General features: G+C 29.7%; 1 protein-coding gene across 1 annotated transcript; it reads right to left on the reverse strand.

The window, feature by feature from the left end:
* Window positions 1-3,918: 3,918 nt before the first annotated feature.
* On the reverse strand, window positions 3,919-8,711 carry LOC147815244 (uncharacterized). The gene is made up of 6 exons (XM_087156551.1): window positions 7,712-8,711; window positions 7,196-7,465; window positions 6,773-6,961; window positions 6,253-6,382; window positions 5,661-6,186; window positions 3,919-3,954 (listed from the first exon to the last, which is right to left on the reverse strand). The coding sequence occupies exons 1-6, from the start codon at window positions 8,709-8,711 to the stop codon at window positions 3,919-3,921; spliced, it is 2,151 nt and encodes a 716-aa protein (XP_087012677.1).
* Between the last annotated feature and the right edge of the window lie 13,244 nt (window positions 8,712-21,955).

Consider the following 21,955-nt stretch of genomic DNA (forward strand, 5'->3'; position numbering starts at 1 on the left):
TAATACCATTACTAAATTTTCAAGGGTATATTTTTCAATTATATAAAAGTTTAATTTTTGCTTCCTAAGGCTTTGTTTATTTATTTTTTCTTCACTTATGTACAAATATAACAGTTCATGCTCAACTAATTTTGAAGTTCACAGAAAGAATATAGAAAAAACTCCTTAAGATATAACAATAAATTATGCTTAAAATAATTGAACTCCAAATAACGAATTTGTTTTGTTATTGGAAAAATTAAATGAATAGTCAAGGTGATTATTTTAAAAATATTATAAACCTAATGCAATTTATTCAAGAAAAAATTGAAATTTTATAATTCAGAAGCAATTTCTTCCGTAGAATATAACAGCGAATTTAACTTTTTTTATGGCATATGTATTCAATTGGATTTATTCTCCCAATCTTCATGAATCTACAAATATGCAACTAAAGTAAGTATTTCATATTCTCAAAATATGCACCATACATTAAAAAATTATATTTTATGCTAAAGTAGTCTTTCCTTATAATTTATAAATATAAATATAGGAAAATATTTACTTAATTTTTTTTAAATTTTGCATATACTAGAAAATACAAAAAAACGGAAAATCACAAAAAAAATCTGAATAGGTATTCTTTGCATTTTTTATTTTTTTATAATATTTTGTAATGTTTTTACACTGTGTAACAAATTGAGTTTTCGAGTGAAATTGTATTTTAGAAATATGATTTGCAGTAAAAATGATAGTCACTAAATTTAATTTCAGAAACTTTATCTCATACTTGATTCTTTTCAGGATGAGAAAAATTCAAATTTATTTGAATAGAGTTTTACTTTCAGAAGTATTATTAGTATTGTAGGTTTGATTCATTCTTTTAACCCTGCTTTATTTTTTCATCAATCAAAGCTCATGTGATCTTAAGCTACAAAAAAGCATTTCTAAAAATTCTTTTTTGATTAAAGGATTTCATGCGTCTTGAACTTATATGTGCTGTTATTATATAAGTTTTTCCATCTTATAGAATTTTAAGAATAATAGAATTATCTCATTGGTAGAACACATTTTAGTTTTAAACAAAATATTTCGCCTCTATAATTAATAGAATTTGCAAAATAATAAAGCAATAATCAAAATTTTGGCTACAAGGTTTCATGGAGCTTAAGACTCCGTAGTATTTGGACCGATGACATGATGGTGGAATTGTAATCAGTTTTGCACATAGACTTGTTCTATTTTTGACTAAGCTGGCTGCCATCGAAAAGAATTTGGAAGGGCTTTCAGCCATTGCCAATTATTAAAGCCTAGCACTTCAAAATGACAGCTCAGTACATTGTTAGAAATTTCTGAATAAAAATGATTAAGTAGCCATTTATTTAACTGTTATTTTACCAGACTCAGATTAAATAGTCAAATATCCATTAAAAAATTGTATTCAAACTGTTAAGTGGGAGAAGAAACGTTTATTGATTGTTCTAAAACCTAATTCGGTTTAACAATCTTATGAAGCCAATTTGTTTCGTACAGCTGGGTACGCAATGCAGCTGAGAGGGCTGATCGATCAATTTCATATCATGCTGAGCAGAGATTTGAGTCCCAGCGTTGATATCACAATTTTTCCCCCATTCCTTCAACACATGAAAAGTTTCTAGTCTTCAATCGTTGACTCTAGACTGTGCAAAACTATCATTCATGCATAAATGACACAGCCTACACAGAGCTTCAATGTCCGTTTAAGTTTAGCTTTTGGATTTAAAAGCTGTGATAGTTGTAAATGGTTACAAGACAATATAGTGTTATATTCCCCGATTCTTAACTGCACTAGTTGTAAACGGTTTCAAATCTGTAAAGGTAACGGAATGCCTCTAAACATAAACTTAATGGTAATTCGGAGGGACAGACTGCTATTGGCTATTTTACCGTAATTTCAGAATGAAAATTCTTACAGTGTGCCTCCTCCACTGAGCAACCGCGAACGCTGCTACGTTTGTTTAGCTATTACTCTTTGTATTTGGTAGTTAATACATTCTAAAGACAAAGAATTGATGGAAAAAAAACTTAATGTTTAGATGAGCAACACAGTGTTTCTTTTAATTGCAGAGCTATTTTATTAGATACAATTTATAGAAATAATCACTTAAAACAAACAAATAAATTCTTTAAAAATTGAAACATTGTTGAATCAATTGACTTTAAGTATCATGTTTATCTTTTCAACTAAATAATTAAAAACTGCTGGATATTTTAAAATTGAAAAATTCATAACAAGACATAATTTTGTGGCTCCATAACTAATATTAACTCTTAATTAAAAATGCAATTAAAGCCACAAATAATGTAAGTATTCTTGAAGTACAACCGATAATGCAATAAATAATTGCAACAGATTACCTTTAGATCATAAATTATGAAGCGTAGTCCTCCATCTGACTTATTTCAAATCTAAATTGGCTATCCAAAGACATTTCGATTACCGCAGATATATGTGCCTTATCCCCGAAGAGCTAAAAATCACTCCCATTACACAATTAATGGCGTCCAATCCATAATACTAATGTGTATTTTTTCTTTGCAGCATTAGACATGGCCATTCTTTGGTCAATCGGACTTACGCATTATGGAAGCAAGGTACAAGTCGAAGCTTTTAGTAGCAGCATTTCCTCTTCGTAAGGCTCTTAAACCATCGACCTTACGCTACCTATTGATTGCTAAAAGTCTCTTGCATCGATGAACATCTTAGAGTACGGTGCTGGGTATTGCGTTAATTGTTCTCAAAGAGAATTATTAGTGAATATATTTGACATTTCTAACTTAAATAAGAATACTTAGATTAAATTCTTATTATTTGATTACTTATTTATTTAAAACTATATTCAATGCATTTAAAGTTTTAGCGAAAAAACTTCTAGGTTTGTAATAATTACTCACGTGTAACAATTAGTTTTTAAAATTTAATTGAAAATTTATTATTGAAATGTAAAGTTCTTACGACGGCAATTGCTAAAGGGTATCCCGAAATTTCTGCAAGGCTTCACAGGGCATCATGAAGCGTCACATCATGTGGTTACAATAAGATGTGAAACAGTAGGTTTTTTTCAGGACTGAATATTCTTAACTGTTTGACAAATCATTCCCATATCGGTGTTGCTCCAACTGTACAATAAAATTTTCTTACGAATTAAATACACCGAAGAGCCATTACATTATGACCACCCTGCTAATAACATGTAGGACCACCTTTAGCCCTCAAAACTGCTAGCACCCGCCGTGGCATTGATTCCACAAGGTGCTGATAGGTAGTCTGAGATATCTGGTACCAAGCGCTCACCAACTGGTCCTACAATTCTCTCACATTACGAGGGGGTAGCGTGGCAGTACTAATTTGGTTTTCCAAGTAGTGGCCAAGTAGTAGACACAAATGCTTCATTGGATTAAGATCAGGTGAATTTGGGGGCCAATACATGACTTGAAAGTCACTGGAATGTTCCTCGAACCAATCCATGACGATTTGACCCTTATGACATGGTGCATTATCCTGTTGGTAAACACCATCCCCCGCAGGAAAAACTGTTGCCATGACTGGGTGAACCTGGTCTGCAACTATGTTTAAGTAGCTTACAGACGTCAAGACGTCAGGGATTGTTCTATGAGGATTATGAGTCCTAATGTGACCCATGGAAACATTGTTCCTGGGCGAACCCATTGTTATATATGGAGGGTGGTTATAATGTAATAGCTCTTCGGTGTATATTGATATGACTAATAACTCCTAGTCAGAAAAATTAGAGCTACGTAAGGAACAACGCATTTTTGAATCGTTATTTCTAAGATTCTTCAGTTATTACCCGCCCTTGTAATTTCCCATTTGGTGTTAACAATTGATCAAACCTGCCATACGATCATACACTGAAGGTTTATTTTATTGTTTCATTTCTAAGCTTTTAACAACATTCCCATAAGCAAACACCCCTAGAAGAAAAAAAAATTGAGTACTACTTTAACAACAAGCTGTATAAACAGTCATTTTAAATTTAAAAAGTGTGCGTATAAGACACCATGAAAGCAATTTAGCCGATATGCGCTTACATCCCGTTAATGTTGCAGCAAGCTTGTAGAGGAAGTATAAAGATTAAGAATTGCAGGAATCCATGCCCGGAAACGTAATCTGCTGGCAGAGTTTAGTGCGTTGTGGAAAATGCCCAGCAAGCATAATGAAAAAGTCATCTTTTAACTAATCATAAATTTTATTAAGCAAGAAAAGTCATAACTTAACTTAAACATCATAAAGGAGAAACAATCCTCTCCATAACATGAATTCAATACATACAGTCTTGAAAATCAAAAGAAACAAAAACTCCAAATCCAATCTTGATTTGTCATATATATACAATATAACAGTTGCATAATGAGGGTACTTACACACTCAAAATTAATACTATGCAAATTCTGTCTTTAAACTATTTTTAAATGTTCGAACTCCCTCCTTCAGAGGTTTTTCGAACTCGTGATCTCTGACTCTCACTCGAACCTTGTTCATCGAAATTCATAGTCTGACATGCGGCCCCATCGAACATTTCAAAATAAATTCCTTTAATTTTATTTAATTCAGTCTTAGTTAAAGCCTTAGTCAAAAAATCAGCCAAATTACTTTTACTTTTAATATACTTAATTTCGAATTTTCCCTCATTACGCAAATTTCTCACAAAATGAAATCTTATATCAATATGCTTAGTCTTTAAATTTTCAACATTATTTTTACAATAATAAATTGCAGATTGATTGTCACAATACAAAACAGGTTTTTCAATTTTTGATATTATGTTTAACTCATTACATATGTTTGTAAACCATAAAAGTTCTTTAACCATATCTGTTAAAGCTATAAATTCTGATTCCATGCTACTTAATGCAATACATTTTTGTTGGCTACATTTCCAACTAAAAGGAATACCTGCTAAGCATATCAAATAACCTGATGTAGAAAATCTGTTTGTTAAATGACAACCCCAATTTGCATCTGAATAAGCTATCAAAGAAGAATTATTAAGATTTGATAAACAAAGTTTATGTTCTTTAGTATTTATTACATAATTCATTAAATCTACAACTACAGTCCAATGTTGGTAATTATAGCAATTCGAGAATTGTGACATAACGTTCACAGCATATGAAATATCTGGTCTGCTACGATTTGCTATAAAAGATAAGCACCCTATCAATGTACGATAAGGAAATTTCTTCATTATTTTATTTTCAACAATTTCATTTACTTTATTTGGCAATTTAAAACCTACTTTAATTGGTAACGTAACATGAGTTTTAGGTAATTCATTAAATCGTTTACATAATTTTTCAATGTAAGTTTTTTGATGTAAATACAAATTACCGTTTTTGTTCTCAAAGTTAACACCTAACAAATATTTGACTTTTCCTAAATTTTGAATATCAAGTTTACTCTTAATCAATTCAATAGTTTCATCTAAAATAGTTTTAGTCTTACAAAATAACACCATGTCATCAACGTATACTAATAAAATAATATTTTTCATTTTATACACACAATTACAACATTTGAATTTTTCGAAACCAATTGATTTTAATATGGTATCTAACTCAGCATTCAATTCTCTACCTGATTGTTTAAGTCCATATATCGACTTTTTAAGTAAACATACTTTATTCGTTTCACCTTCAATTTCAAAACCTGGAGGTTGCTTCATATAAATTACCTCACTAAGATTTCCATACAAATATGCTGCTTTCACATCTAGCTGTGCATATTTCCAACATAACATAGACACAAGAATAATAAATAGTAATCTAATAACTGAAAAATTCACAACTGGTGAAAATACATCAAGAAAGTCAACACCATGCTGTTGTCTAAAACTTTGTGCTACAAGTCTAGCTTTGTATTGTTTAACATTATTGTTTTCATCTCTTTTGACTGCATAAACCCACCTATTTCCTATTACTTTAGCATTGGGAGGTTTATCAACTATTTCCCATACCTTTCTTTCGTTCATAATATTTAACTCTTTTTCCATTGCCTTATTCCAATGATTTCTTTCTGGTAGTTTTTGTGCATCAGAAAAGTTTTTCGGTATTTCTACATTATATACCTCACCTTCAAATATATCACTTATTTGATTATCTACAAAAGAATTAGATGGCGAATCTTCACTTTCGCTCTCAGTGTCACTATGGGAAGAAGTTAAATTTTGAGTTTTGCTTAAAGCTTTAAAATTAAATTTAGAATGATCATACTCAATTTGGTTTTTATCGCAATATTCTTTAGCTTGGTTGTTTGATCTCAATCTGGTTTTATCGCTTGGAGGGTAATAGTAAACATCTATTCTGCTACTTTTATTACGCAGTCTCTCAACTCTAGTCCATTCTGTTATTTTTAAAGGTTTTAATTTTAAATCGGGAGTTTTAGCATGAACCTTATTTATTTCATTTTCATTGTTATCATCAAAATTGATGTCTGAATTCAGATTTATAAATAAAAAGTTTTCATTACTAGGTTTACCAAATAGTGTTTTAACTCCGTTTTTACTTTCCTCAATTTTTACGTGTATAGTTTCTATAGTTTTCCTATCTTTAGGCAAGTAAATTCTATAACCTTTAGTATTGACTGCATATCCAGTTACAATTCCTACTTTTGCATTTGGTTGTAGTTTGTTTCTCTGAACTTTAGGGATATGAGCATACGCTAAAGATCCAAATACTTTGAAATGTTTAACTGACGGTTTATAACCATAGAAAATTTCAAACGGTGTTTTACCTTCCAGTAGTTTGTGTTCACTACGATTCTTTACGTGAACAAAACAATGCAGTGCTTCTGCCCAAAATCTACCTTTTAAACCACTATCGGCTAACATTGAGCGTATTCCCTCTCCAGCTACTCTGTTATAAGATTCGGCTACCCCATTTTGTTCTGGAGTGTATACTGAAGTTCTCTCCATACGTATACCTAATTCATTAAGAAAATCTTGAAATTTTACATTACAAAATTCCATGCCGTTATCACACCTTACAGATTTAAGTTTAACATTTAACTGTCTTTCATATTTTGCTAAATACAGTTTAAAGCAATTAAAAACTTCATGTTTATGTTTTATAGTAAAAATTTCAACATAACGAGAAAAATCATCTATTACAGATACGAAATATTCAGCTCCGCCAACTGAATTTACTGGACTTTTACCCCAAACATCCATATGTACTTTTTCTATTACACTTTTAGTCATTATACCGAGATTTACTTTAAAACTAGTTCTAGTGGATTTAGTTATTTTACAAGTATTACAAGCATCAAATTTACCACACAAATTATCTAAACCATTCACAACATTGTTTTGACTCATATGATTTAACATTCCAATATTTAAGTGGCAAAATCGTCTATGAACCAATTCCCTATCTAGACCTGTACTAAATGCTAATTCTTTAGTTACTACCACTTTTTCAACATAGCCTTTAAGTATATACAACTTATCAATTCTAGGTACAGTAAATAAATAATTATGGTTTTTACCAAATACAGTCATTTTGTTATTACCCCATTTTACAGTAATCCCTGCTAAATCCATATTCGAACCGCTTATTAAATTTCTACGTATATTCGGTGCAAAATATACATTTTCTAATTTTATGGGAACAAATTTATCTCTATCTTTAACATTAAAATGTATATCACCAATACCAAAAATATCAGACTTACTATTTTTATCCCCAACAAGTACTTGACTAGGATTCAAAGTCTTGAAGTTACTAAAGTAGTCTCTTTGTGTACAGAAGTGAGCTGTGCTGGCAGTGTCAATCAGGAATTCAACAAACTGCTTGTCTTTCCTTTGGCGAATTTCAGCATCTCTTATCGTATTCAAATCACTGTAAAAAGTTTCCTTGGAATCTTGAGTTTTAGAATTCCGTTTCGTGGTTTTCTTCTTCAGGAAACATCTTTCCGCACTATGTCCTTTCTTATTGCAGTAGGAACACATAATTGTTGTTGCATCATTGCCCAGGACGCGACCACTGCTTTTATTTCCATTCAACTTCCGATAGGCTTGCTTTCTAGTAGATGAAGTAGTATAAGCATCGGCGACTATGTCCTCTCCTCTGTCTTTCTGCTTTTGTTGTATCCTTCCAGATTCGATTAGGAGCTCCTTTTCAACATTAGAAATCGAAAAATCTTTATCTTCTAGTCGATAAAGCATTTGAACTAAGTTGTCATAATCTGCTGGCAATCTTCTAATTAATTGGAAACATGTGAGCTTTTCTGGCATTACAAAACCTGCGTCATGAATCTGTTTCCTTTTTTCATTTACTAACTTGCAGAAAATGCCAATAGTCTCCTTCTCTGGATCAAACTTCAATTCAAAGAATTCATCAATAAGTCCGGCTAACCGTGCTCGGGAGGTAGGTTCAAAGTTTTCCTTCAAAGTAGTCCACGCTGTCTTTCCGTCCTCTTTGTCGGCTATCAGCGGTTGAAACTGCTCATCAATTCCTTGGAATATAGTAGAGTAACTTCTAGCTTTTCGCATTTCATAAGAGCGTAAGTCTCTGTCTGTTGCATCAGTTGGTAATGGCTTCTCTGTACCACCAACAAATTCCCAAGAGCCTTTATCGATGAGTAATACTTTCATATTTACTTTCCAACTACTGTAATTGAAACTGTTTAGCTTTGTAAATCCCAATATGGAGCTGCTGTCATTTTCGGCCATCTCCAATCTATCTAAACGGCCCCAGTAGCGTTATAATAAACTTGCTTCTAAAGACGACAAAAGCTTAACTAAGCTGGGCAGGTATGGCCCATAACCTTGCTGGCAGAGTTTAGTGCGTTGTGGAAAATGCCCAGCAAGCATAATGAAAAAGTCATCTTTTAACTAATCATAAATTTTATTAAGCAAGAAAAGTCATAACTTAACTTAAACATCATAAAGGAGAAACAATCCTCTCCATAACATGAATTCAATACATACAGTCTTGAAAATCAAAAGAAACAAAAACTCCAAATCCAATCTTGATTTGTCATATATATACAATATAACAGTTGCATAATGAGGGTACTTACACACTCAAAATTAATACTATGCAAATTCTGTCTTTAAACTATTTTTAAATGTTCGAACTCCCTCCTTCAGAGGTTTTTCGAACTCGTGATCTCTGACTCTCACTCGAACCTTGTTCATCGAAATTCATAGTCTAATCAAACCGCTTCAGATGATACGGTACATGAGAGTGCTGAAGCGAAAAGTGAGGATTGTCCCAGTCCAGCAGTTGGCAGCATAGTAGAATGCTATCCGCACAGAGAGCTTGAAGACACGCACCTGGTGTACAGAATAGCTGAGGGTAATGTAACACAAATATCTGAAAGCAGCGTCTTACGAATGCTATTCTGGAGGAATTTCTCTTTTCCACCTGAGAGCTTCTTGCAGTGACGTATTCATTAGATTGCCACTATGTATCGCGCATGCGCATTTCCAGGAAGTAAAATAAGTAAATTACATTATCATAACATCGCCTATACGCGAGAGCAGAGTATTAATATCGAAATTACGCCATTTTTAAAAATCCATGACTTCTCTTGCCCTGTTATATATTTATTTTAACAAATTAAAAATAGTAGAATAAGAAGAAACATATTTTAACACCACGTGTGCTAAGAAAAAAAATTAAGGTTCAATATATTTTGTTACTTTACTACAGAATATTAACTGCATTATAATTTTTTGAAGAAAAGAACATTCAAAATAATTATACAATCCAGATTAAATAATAATGGAATCTGATGTTTGTTAAAATTCAACTTATTAAATTTTTTAACGACTATACGTTCAGCATATTTTTCCATCGCATAAAGGAATGAATTAAAATTTCAAAGTAGCAATGAGGCTGGGAGGAACTATCACACCAATGCGCATATTCGAGTAATAGGTGGTCTATCTCAAATCGGTCTGCAAGATTGCCTCAGGTGAAAAAGAAAGTTTCTCTAGAACAGCATTAAGGTGCTTCGCAGTCTTCAGACATTTGTTAATGTAACGAACCGCTTCACACATTTATAGAACATGCTTCCTAGACGGTCAGGAAAAGTGAGGGTGGGTCACATTCGACTCACTCGTTTGAAAAGGAAGAAAGTGTGCTGGATGTCATGGAGATTTATGCAACGACCAGCATACATACCATTTCATTTAAATTAAAAACGTATCATAACAATGTACATCGCGTTTTAAACACCGAGTCCTCCCATGTATTTTGTCTCCAAGAAATTAAATTACTGTTTCTCGATGACCAGCTCAATAGTGTGCTTTTCGAACTTTAGTTTCTGCAAGAAAGTATTGTGGTTGTAATTTAATAGCTTATGTGTTGTTCGCTCATGAGGTAACATTCGATATGGATAACACTTTTTCAGACTCAATATTTTTTAAATTCTTTTGACAAATCATTCCAATATCGGTGGATCTAATGTGGTTGAATGCTACCCTGGAACCCACGCTCACTGGATTTATCAAGACTTGATTTCCTTCCGTGAGGAGCCATCTAAAGTGACGTGGATTACGATAGTGTTGAGTCGGAATTGGATCTCGATCTATGATTCGTCAGTTTATTATGAGCAATGTTAACGAAAATGAAGAGTAGACGATTGAAACTGAAGAGACTAACTAAGTCAACCGGTTGTATGGTGGTCAAGAGTTGACTTACGATGTAAATTCCGGGTTCGAGTCTCGTTTCGATCATGGTTGTAATTTATCTCTCTGCTCATACATTGTTGGGGCACTACAAACTACAAATAACTCATGGTATTTCCTGTTTTTTTTTTTTTTTTTTTTTTTTGAAAAAAAAAGAGTGAAAAATTCTTTATTTTTGACGATATTCGTTCTCGAAGAATTCATGATAGTTATTTTGTACCCTTGGCAAAATTTTTGCTCGTAGAATAAGCCAGGGAACGGTTTCGTTAAATACGAAGAAAGTTTCGTCATACTTAAGCATCCGTTTCTTACAATACACTTGATTTTGTTTTTAATTGAATCCAATACTTAAATTTTCGAAATCCTAGTTTAAATTTTTCCCATGTAAGAAAGAAGTAGTGTTATACAGCTACAAATTTGAAATAGTTAAATAAAACTCTTAAAAATTTATAAAATAAAAATATATATTTCGAAATATTTGAAAAAATTTAATTTAATAGCACATGTTTTAAATTTCAACATAACTTTTTAACTTCGTGTAATACAATAGTGACAATATTATGATAATGTATAATTACGGTAACCTGTTGAGTAATGAAGCATTTAACTCTGTTTTATGATTATAATAGAAAATTTTGCCCTCCATTTGTTTACGTTTATAAATTTCCATGATTGCTTCGCAGTCATTTGCTTTTCTTAGTTATGAGTACGTTTATAATCAATAGGAATCAAACAAAAAATTACGAAAACTATAAGATCTTAAAATTCTTTACTTTATAGCCACTGACTTTGTTTCCAAAAATTTAGTTTCTGGTTTTATTGAGATAAAATTTAAACTTACCCATTTTGTTTTTTGACTATCCATACACTTGGCTTTAAATTATTGTTTTTTAACACTATAAAAACTAGTTAAATATATTTTTGCCAAAGAAAAAATTTAAATCTCAGAAATCAATTTTTCGCTTTTCTTTGAAAATTTATTTATTTATTTTTAATTATAAATTATGACAGGTATATAGTTTTTCACAAAATATATGACAGAAATATAACTTAATGTTTAAGTTACTATTAATTAATAATTTAATATGTTTATCAGAAAATATTGCTTAATAAGTTAATATTTTATTTAAACTTTTTATTAAAGGAGCACCAGATATATTTTTTTAATTTCAAGCCATTAATTTTAAATTGTAGAGTTATTATTTTGCATTTAAATAAAAAAAAACTAAAATAGATGATATGACAAAATAAGTCATATATAAATAATCTAATTGTTGAAAATAATATCTTCAACGATATCTATTATTCTATTATTATGTTTTCAAAGTAGGAGTGAATTAAAAATCCATTAATTAAGAGAATAGTAACTTACAGGTAAATACCTCAATTTTTTTTATTAATTCTATGTTGATAACAGCAAAAGATATTTTTATGTTCTTCGTAAATGTGGATATAATTATAAGACTTGAATTTGCCATAAAATAGTACTGAAATGGTTATAGACTATTTTGATGATTTATTGAAAGAAATTTGTGATATTTATTCGCAGCATATTTTTTATTAAACTATCTAATCATTACGAAATAATGTCGTATCGTAAAAATAAATAAGGCAGTTTAAGTTATTAGTTTTACGACAATCGTACATCGTCAAACAAACAGTCAACAAAACCAGCTGCTGAGCGTATTGGAAAAAGTAGGGAGCAGCCAACGCAAAAAGAACAGATAATATTGTTACAATAGCTTCCAACGAAACAGGTGTTGAGCCTTAGACTGATTGTAAGGCTCCGCATTGTCAACTATAAGGTACCATTAACCTTCAAAGATGCAGTTTTTTGCTTAATTCTCCTGAGGAAGAAGCAACAGCAAAAATAATCTCGAGAATATTGTCAGTCACTAAAAGCCATGTGAAATAAAAATATCTTTATTATTATTATTATTTAATAACGATAATCGTATTTGAAAATTATTGTCCTCTATAGTAACAGTTTCAATCTCAATTATTTTAAAAATGTAGGAAAAATGTCTTGTACATTTCCTTAAATATAATTAAAATATTTTTAAATGCAGGTTACCTAGATATGTAAAAGAAACTATGAACCTAACCGAGATTATAAGAAAATAGTAACATGTTTAAATATACACCGAAGAGCCATTACATTCTGAACACCCTGCTAATAACATGTAGGACCACATTTAGCCTTCAAAACTGTTAGCACCCGCCATGGCATTGTTTCCACAAGGGTTGATAGGTAGTCTGAGGTATCTGGCACCAATCGCTCACCAACGGGTTCTGCAATTCCCTCACGTTGCGAGGGGGTAGCGTGGCAGCACGAATTTGGTTTTCCAAGTAGGACAGCAAATGTTTTATTGGATTAAGGTCAGGTGAATTTGGGGCCAAGACATGACTTGAAAGTAACTGGAATGTTCTTCGAACCAATCCATGACGATTCGACCCTTATGAGATGGTGCATTATCCTATTGGTAAACACCATTCCCCGCAGGAAAAACTGTTACCATGAATGGGTGAACTTGGTCTGCAACTATGTTCAAGTAGCTTACAGACGTCAGGGATTGTTCTATGAGGATTATGGGTCCTATGAAATGTGCCCCATGAAAACATTGTTCCTGGGCGAGAAACCATGAAAACCTGGGCGAGCCCATTCTTATGGATGGAGGGTGGTCATAATGTAATGACTCTTGGGTGTATATTATTGCAAGAGTTAAAATAATAAATAAAATGCAAAAAGAAATAAAAGTGTCAAAATTAAATATTTCTTTTAATTTGGAAAATTTAAACATTAGGAAACTACAATTTTATAATTTTGAATTGCCGAAATCCTAAACTAGAATCACTACAACTTAAAACTTTACAAAAATAGAATTTTTTTTGGAAGAAATATAATTTCTTACCGCAAAATAATATCAAAACTCATTTTTAATATACGGTTAATACAGATAATAAATATATATACGGATTTTTAACTCTTTTGTACCAACATCTTATTTCAGTGGCAACTACTACTACAATATATAGCTCGCATTTCAGCAACTACAATCATAAACTAGAATCACTGCATCTTAATAGATTTATTTTGTATGGAAAACATATATTTTCTTGTCATAAATATACAAATAGATTTTTACTATACTGATATTAACGGATATACGGATATATGCGGACTTTTAATTCACGGAGTCTTAATGTTATTAATTTCACTTACACATCCTCTAGTAAACTAATGAGCATTGGTTGTCATTAAATAATTAAACCACTAGACTGTGATGATTTTCAACACAGATAGTAAAAATGCTCATAAACTAATAAATTATGTTTCCTGTTATTATTTTGAATTCGAAGTAATTGAATCGTTGACTTTAATTACAACCCTTAATATTTGAAATTATAATAATTTTAAATAAGAATTTTGATATTAAACTCAGTATCTTCAGCAAATTAATATCTAAAAGAGGGAAATTAACCCTATCCATTTACGCTGAAAATTTTAAAACATGTTACATTACCGATGTAATCAGAGAGGAATTGAAAAGCAATAATTAGAAGTATATCCAAACTATTTCAAGAGAGAATTTAACTTCTTCATCCTTTAATGCTTCATCCCTTCATTTCTTATTCTGAACATTGTGAAAGCGGCTCTGATTTTTTATAATTATTTTATTTTATATATCAAATTATAATGTCTATTTGCACACTTTTTTGCCAGAAATAACAAGCATTAAAATAAATACAGAAATTTGTTTTAACATACGTTATGATTCAATTTCTTACAATGACTCTTCAACTTAAATTGACTAATTTTGATTAATTTTAAAAGACAAATAATTCTTAATATTCAGAATTTTTAATTTATCCAAATTTTTTAATTTAGTTTTAATATTTTTAAAATTTTTATTTTTCATAAATTAAAAAAGTAAAATTTTTTTATAAGTTTACAAAAAATTAATGCGTGCAATAAATTTTTTCGATCTTAAACTCTTTTTACACAAAACACGAGCAAGTATTATCAACTAATAAATTAAAATTTTACTTAATGGATTTCTTAAACAGAATTATTGATTAAGTTTTTTAATGCATCTCGGTTATCATAAATTGAAAACTAAAGTAATGTAATGGATTTTTTCGATTAAACAAATATGTTAGTTTTAAAGATAGTGAAAAAACACGTTAGAAGTTAACAAATAATTATAATAGTTAAAACAAAAGAAATCATGAACGAATGCAATTGATTTTAGAGTTTAACTAAAATTTTAAATCCTTTTATATTATTTTTGCAAAGTTCATAAATCCTTACTTTCCAGATAATGAACTAAAATGCAGAATAATTTAGAATAACGGTTTTTTATTTTGTTTTAAAAATCGGAATTTGCAAATGTGTTTCTTCGTATTCTGCTAACAGTAATCAAGTTGTAATTTTAGAATATCTTTTTGAGTCGAAGGAAAAGGGGATCCTTTTAAATGGTTTTACATCATAAAAAATTCAATCAATTGTAAATAGAAAAAAAAATTCAATTTCTTTTTGCGGAACAAAAAATTTCAGGAGTTTTCAGGAGGATGTATGGCACATTTAAATAACAAAAAAAATGATTCAACGATATATATAATTAAAGTAATATGAATAAAAGAATATCTCAAATTCAGAATGAACTATAAATAATTTTAGTAAAATTTATTGAATTTAATATTTTGCAAACTAAATTTCTTCAAACTTCTTTTCTAGTTATGGAGTCGGATTTGATGAGCTAGGTGAGAGGACAAAACTTCCTTTCTGGTTATGGACTCGGATTTCATGAGTTAGGTGAGAGAACAAAACATCCCTTCTAGTTATGGACTCGGATTAGATGAATTAGGTGAGAGAACAAAACTCGGATTTGATGAGTTAGATGAGAGGACAAAACTTCCTTTTTAGTTATGAACTCGGATTTGATGAATTAGTTGAGATCACAAAACTTCCTTTCTGGTTATGGACTCAGATTTGATGAGTTAGGTGAGAGGATCAATAGGGTATGCTTTGTGTTTCAAGTTTCATTCAATACTTGCTGAATATCCGTTCTTCGTATGAGGTGAAAAAAATAAGAATCAATTAAATAATACTGAATAATGCACAACACTGAATGAAAAATACTGGCACAATTAATAAAGCTAAAATAATTCCAATGTCTTGATTTTTTGTCCTTCCCGGTGGCTCTTCGTTATAAGAATAAACTAAACATATTTTTGGCCGTGTACACAGTTTCTGTAATATAAATACCCGATTAAAACTGCAATTACCATAGGGTAAGCAGTGCCTATTACCAAAAATTAAATTAAGCGTTATTATGAGTATAGCAACTTCTTATGGTTCCATATAGCGAATATATGCATTTACCCCTTTTATTTTGCCTTTCAGTACATAGCTTAAATTCTTTTTTAAATTCAATTAGTATCTATTGAATGGTATTTTTTTTTAAATTTCAGTTAATACCTATTAGATTGGGGATCCTCCCAATGAGGTGACCCTAGTTCGAAAACTAGCTGTGGATAGTTAATAAGAATTCAGCTGCCTGCTGAGAACGACCAGAATGCTGACTTAAAACATCTTCTGTAGTTGATAGATCATGGGCTAAAATCTCCGTGCCATAGGGCTAATGTAAGTCTTCGCGGTCTTCCTTTCCATATAATGCAAATGCAGTTTAGTTCAATGAAAAAAATCATTGGCGTGCGCTAGTTTGTCCAAATGCTTAATTCAAGAGTTCCATCTTGTTCTTTGTTTGTGCGAAATTACATGATTATGGAGTTGAGCAATGGTAGTCCTAAGCTTAGAATTGGATGAACTGCCCTAAATCGGTTATAAAATAAAAGATAATCGCACCTTGTTCAAAAATTGCTTGTTTGCGTATCCCTTGCTTGCTTGCGTTATACAATATTACACTTTGTCATCTCAATAATAATAATAAAAACGAAAAATGATTAGTATTAAAAAATTCTTATTTATTCTGTTTTCAATAATATTCATCAATTAAAAGAAATAATTTACTCTGGAATGGCATAATTTTCTTATGCGAGTCAAATTTCTCCACTCTTTCAGTTTTAGTTCAAAATCTGACAGTTATAGTGTTAAGATGTTAGTGTTGAACAAGCACACTGATTTAATGCGTCAGTTTAAACTTCATATGTTATCTCACAAAATTTAAACAAGGTAAAAAAAAAAGTGTTTATCAGAGCATTTTGCCATTTTGTATTTCATCGAAGAGTTCAGTTCAAATCACATACCTGCCAACTTTTAATCCTTTCGAGGATGATTTTCCCCAGTGGCAATAAAATGTAATTTAAATTACAATTTTAGGCAGAAGCATGCACTGCATTTTGAAAAGGCTTATACGTACTTTCACGACAGTATTACATATTTATATATATACTTAATTATTTTAAAAATAGTGGTGATCAAAAATATTCTAAATTAAGTTTGTAAATGCAAGGAATGTATGAAAAACATACATTTTACTACAACATTAAAGATAAACATAAAATTTTATGCCAAATGCGTAAAAGTTGGCAGGTATGAAATCATCTATTACCTATAAAATATAGTGGCTCACTCTGGTTTTGTCATAATAATCGCAAACACAAAATTGGCACTTTTCAACAACGGTTATAAACTAAAAAATAAAATAAATAATGTTTCACAAGATTACTTTGATTTAAAACCTTCTGCTTTATTACTTCCTTTTTTCCTTTTTTTTTATTTTTGCGAATGATGTTTAATTTTGTCTTTTTTGTGCTGATTTTTTATTCTTCTAGTAGTTTTAATTCGAGACTTTTCTCCTTTCGCAACACTTATGGAAACGCAGAATTTTCTAAAATATGCTTGTTTTTCTTTCTCCATATTATTTCATTTAACTGAATTAACATTAGGGACAAAATATTTATCTTTAACATTGATTGTAATAAAAATTCAAACCGTAAATTTGAATCTGAAATATTAAATAAATATTAAATTTAAGTTTCTGCTTTCTAAATAAATACATTAACAAAAAATACCCACTTAAACTCTTTAAATCTTATAGTGCGTTTATTAGTTTAAAAATAAAACTTAAGTAATTTCAATGAAGATCTTTTAAAACACTCTATGAATAACTAATTATTATAATAATATTTTCGTCCTTTTTTTTATTAGTAAAATAACTCCGTGCTTTGCATTTTAGAGGTGAATAATTATTTTATCTGAAGTCAGATAAGAAAAGAAGTATACCACCCGAGGATAGAAGAACGGTAACAAAATATGTTGAATAAGCTTGTTAATCTTAGTTTTGAAGGCAGTATCGTATATCGATAAATGAGATTTAGCTTACATTATTGAATATGATATCAAACTCCGGTGGATAAATTAAATTTACTCTTCAGAAAGTTTTCTATCAGTAATTAGATGGTGGTATTCACAAATAATGACGTAAAACTTAGTTACTTTTTAGATATTCTGAGTCCTTTTCTAGACGTATATATTATAATTTTTGCATTACATTTTATCATACAATGATTCATTATTGTAGAAATATATAAATTATAAAATTACTTGAAAATTTTTAATATATATGTATAAGAAAGATAAAAATAGTGAAATTAAAATAATAATTTTAACTAAATAATGCTATTAACTAAATAATAATATTAACTAAATGAGAATAATAATAATAATTATTATTATTATGTACTTCTTCATTTTGGAGGGAGGAGTTAAAAAGATTTATTACCATTGTACCTGTATTAGTTACCTATCCCCACAGGACATGTTACTGATTACTAGTACATTAATATCTAATGCCATAACTAATTCTACATCACTGACTTGAATATAATATCAATGACTGTGACGTCAATATAAGTGGATATAAATTTACTCTTCAGAAAGTTTTCTATCTGTAATTAGATGGTGGTATTCGCAAATAATGACGTAAAGCTTAGTTACTTTTTAGATATTCTGAGTTCTTTTCTAGACGTATATATTATAACTTTTGCATTATATTTTATCATACAATGATTCATTATTGTAGAAATATATAAATTATAAAATTACTTAAAATTTTAAATATATATGAATAAGAAAGACAAAAATAATGAAATTAAAATAATAATATTTACTAAATGAGGATAATAATAATAATTATTATTATTATTTTTAGGTACTTCTCCATTTGGGAGGGAGGAGTTAAAAAGATTTATTACCATTTTACCTGTATTAGGTACCTATCCCGACAGGACATATTACTGATTACTAGTACATCAGTATCTAATGCCCTAATTAATTCTGCATCACTGACGTGAATATAATGTCAATGCCTGTGACGTCAATATAAGAGAATAAATTAAATTTACGCTTCAGAAAAATTTTCTATTAATAATTAAATGTTGCATATATTCTCAAGAAAACGTGAGAGATGACCTCAGTAGGACCATAAAGTAACAGTTTCGGTTTTTGGCAGAATTGAAGGTTTCAATCATTAAAACCTGGGATAATATTTTCTAATTTCCTCCAGGGATTAGTAAGAGATGCTCAACATTGTATATTGCAAGCTATGAACAAAAGTGATGAATATATTAGTTACAAGTAAAAGTGGCTTTATTTCGATGAGATTTTTTTCTTTTTAATAAAAAAAATAATAATATTTGAGGATTTTTTTACTTGTCCAGGTGGAGAAGGATTTTTAGCTACTCCTTATAAATATGTGTTTAGATTTAGACCTTCATAATATATATGCTTGTTTCGCATTGGTTTTCTTTGCTTTTAAGTCAGGGCAAAAAATCATGTGGGGTTCATTCAGACTCACATATACTTAAAGGTCAAAACCGGTATAATGTTTAAAAATGTTCAAATAATTTTGTTTTAATAATAAATAATTCAAATAGTTTAGTTCAAATAAGCTGTTCATTTAAATATATGGCAACAAAATATACCAAATATGTATTTTGTACTTTATCTGCATTTTAAAAAATACTTAATTTTAATAAATATGATGGTACAAAAACCACAAATGGTAATAATTTCTAAAACTGTCATTCAGCGAATAAGTTTACAAAACAAATTATAATGCTCAAATACAATACCTTGTACAGCAGTCGGCATCTAGCCTATTTTGATTCATATTTTATGTCAATCAATAGCACTGATAGAAAACTGAAGTCTGCATTGTAATGCAACTGACATTTGGCTGAAAATATAGCGATATAAGTTGTAATACTGTTCTATAGCAGCTGACATGAAAAAAAATAATTTTACGAAATAAATTGATTTTGTTTTAAGAGCATTTTGTATTCGAGTCTCTAGATTCAAATTTGGAAGATAAATGACTCGAATGATATTTAAATACTATTCACCGAATGTTTCATATTTGTACATGTTATATGTTTTATCTTTGCATTATGCTTTACATTTCTTAAGAAATCAATAGCGATCGCATAAGAAAATATAAGAATGAATGTGTAGCATAAAGATTGTAATAATTTAAAATAATTTTAATCACCTACTCATTTGAATTTACATTTTGTAAATCGAAACAAAAATTGTTTTTAAAGTAAAGACTCTTTCATTTAAAAATAAGAATTTCGATCCCCGATCACTATTTTTTAAATAAATTAACTTCGTATCAACGATTAATGGAAATTTATTTTGTATATTTACCAACCCACATCATAAAATTATTTAAAAATCAGACATTTGGGATTGCTCCCTGGTTTCTTTTCCCCCTGACTTGACTTTTTGTTTGAATTTTTTTTCCCAATCCCTCAACCTGTTGTATAGGTTTTGATGATGTCAAGACATTTCATCGATATTTAGGACTCTTATGCCTCTGGGCTGTTTACAATGACTTCAGATAAGCGATAGTAGAGAGGAAAAATTTTCTTATTTGAAAAACTTGAAGCTCTTGAAGACTTCATATTAAAAAGGGAGTTTTTATCATGTTTCTTCCTTCACCGGAAAGCAAAACGTTCATCGAATGAAGTGATGCAAAGAAGAGGACGAAAAATACTCATGGAAAAAATAAATTCTTCTAAATGATATTTAATCATATATTTTTTTTAACAATGTTGAGAATTTTGAAATTCTTGACAATCATTTGAAACGAATGATGTATTCTTCCATTTTTAAATAATAATATACTTTCAACCTTTTTTCCTCCTTCTTATAGAGAGAGAACTATTTCTTACATTGTAATTATGTCGGATGTATTAAAAACTTTCTTTAAAGAAAAATAAAGAAATTTGCTAGTAAAATATAATAAAATTTATATTGATTCTAGATTAACTCTATTAGTACATTGTAGAACATTCCGAATAAAAATAAGGTAAAAAGTATCGGTACAGACTGACTTTTTACCGTAAAATTTCATTTTTACCAGAACATAGATTTTACTGTAAAGAAGAACTTTATCGTAAAAATAGATTTTGCGGATAATGTGCCCAAAGTACTGGTATTTTATACCGTAATTTGCGTCGAAATTTTTTGCAGTGTTGTAAGGTAAGACACTTTAACCCCTATTTGCTTATTCCTTTTGTTTCTTGAAAGAAGTGGGAGCATAAGGTTTTATTATTGGGATTTATATAGAAAAATCAACGCACTTCTTTTTACCATAATAAGTTAATAATTTTGACTTTTATGTTTTCATTAGTAACTTATAATTTTATTTATTTTCTAAAAGTATTCGGTAACTTTAAATCCGATTATTATTGAGAACTGAATCCATTTATTGTGACTATCGTAAGTATGCATAATAATTTAAATTTCTTTACCATCTCAACTGGCGAAACATAAAACCAAAATGTCAGTTTCAGTATGATTAAAATATTAAGTGCTAAATATTCTACATTTGTAAAACTTATGAAATGTTCAGCGCATTATAAGCTAATCATTTCATTTGTTTTACACTGAAATATAACAAGAACTTGGAAAATTTTACTGCCAACATAACAATATAGGAATTATAAGTTTAAGTTAAAATAAATCGAATATTTTTAAAACCATTTATATAGAACATTAATTTGTGTCAAAAATTTGTTCACCTACAATTCAATTGATTTTAAAATTGGCGATTGGCATACGCACAAAAAATACTGGAACAAATTGCAGTAAAAAATACTGGCACCCTGAATGCAGGTGCATTTTACTCTAAAAACCTTTTTTACCAGAACATGTTACGGAGTAAAAATCTAATATACCATAATTTTCACAGTAATAGTTGCAGTAAAATCACTGAATCAATCAAATTAAATAAATATAACTGTAAGAA

Source organism: Parasteatoda tepidariorum, chromosome 2 (genome assembly GCF_982258835.1).
Source record: "Parasteatoda tepidariorum strain Cologne lab strain chromosome 2, Ptep-v5.0, whole genome shotgun sequence".
In the NCBI taxonomy this organism is placed as follows: Eukaryota; Metazoa; Arthropoda; class Arachnida; order Araneae; family Theridiidae; genus Parasteatoda; species Parasteatoda tepidariorum.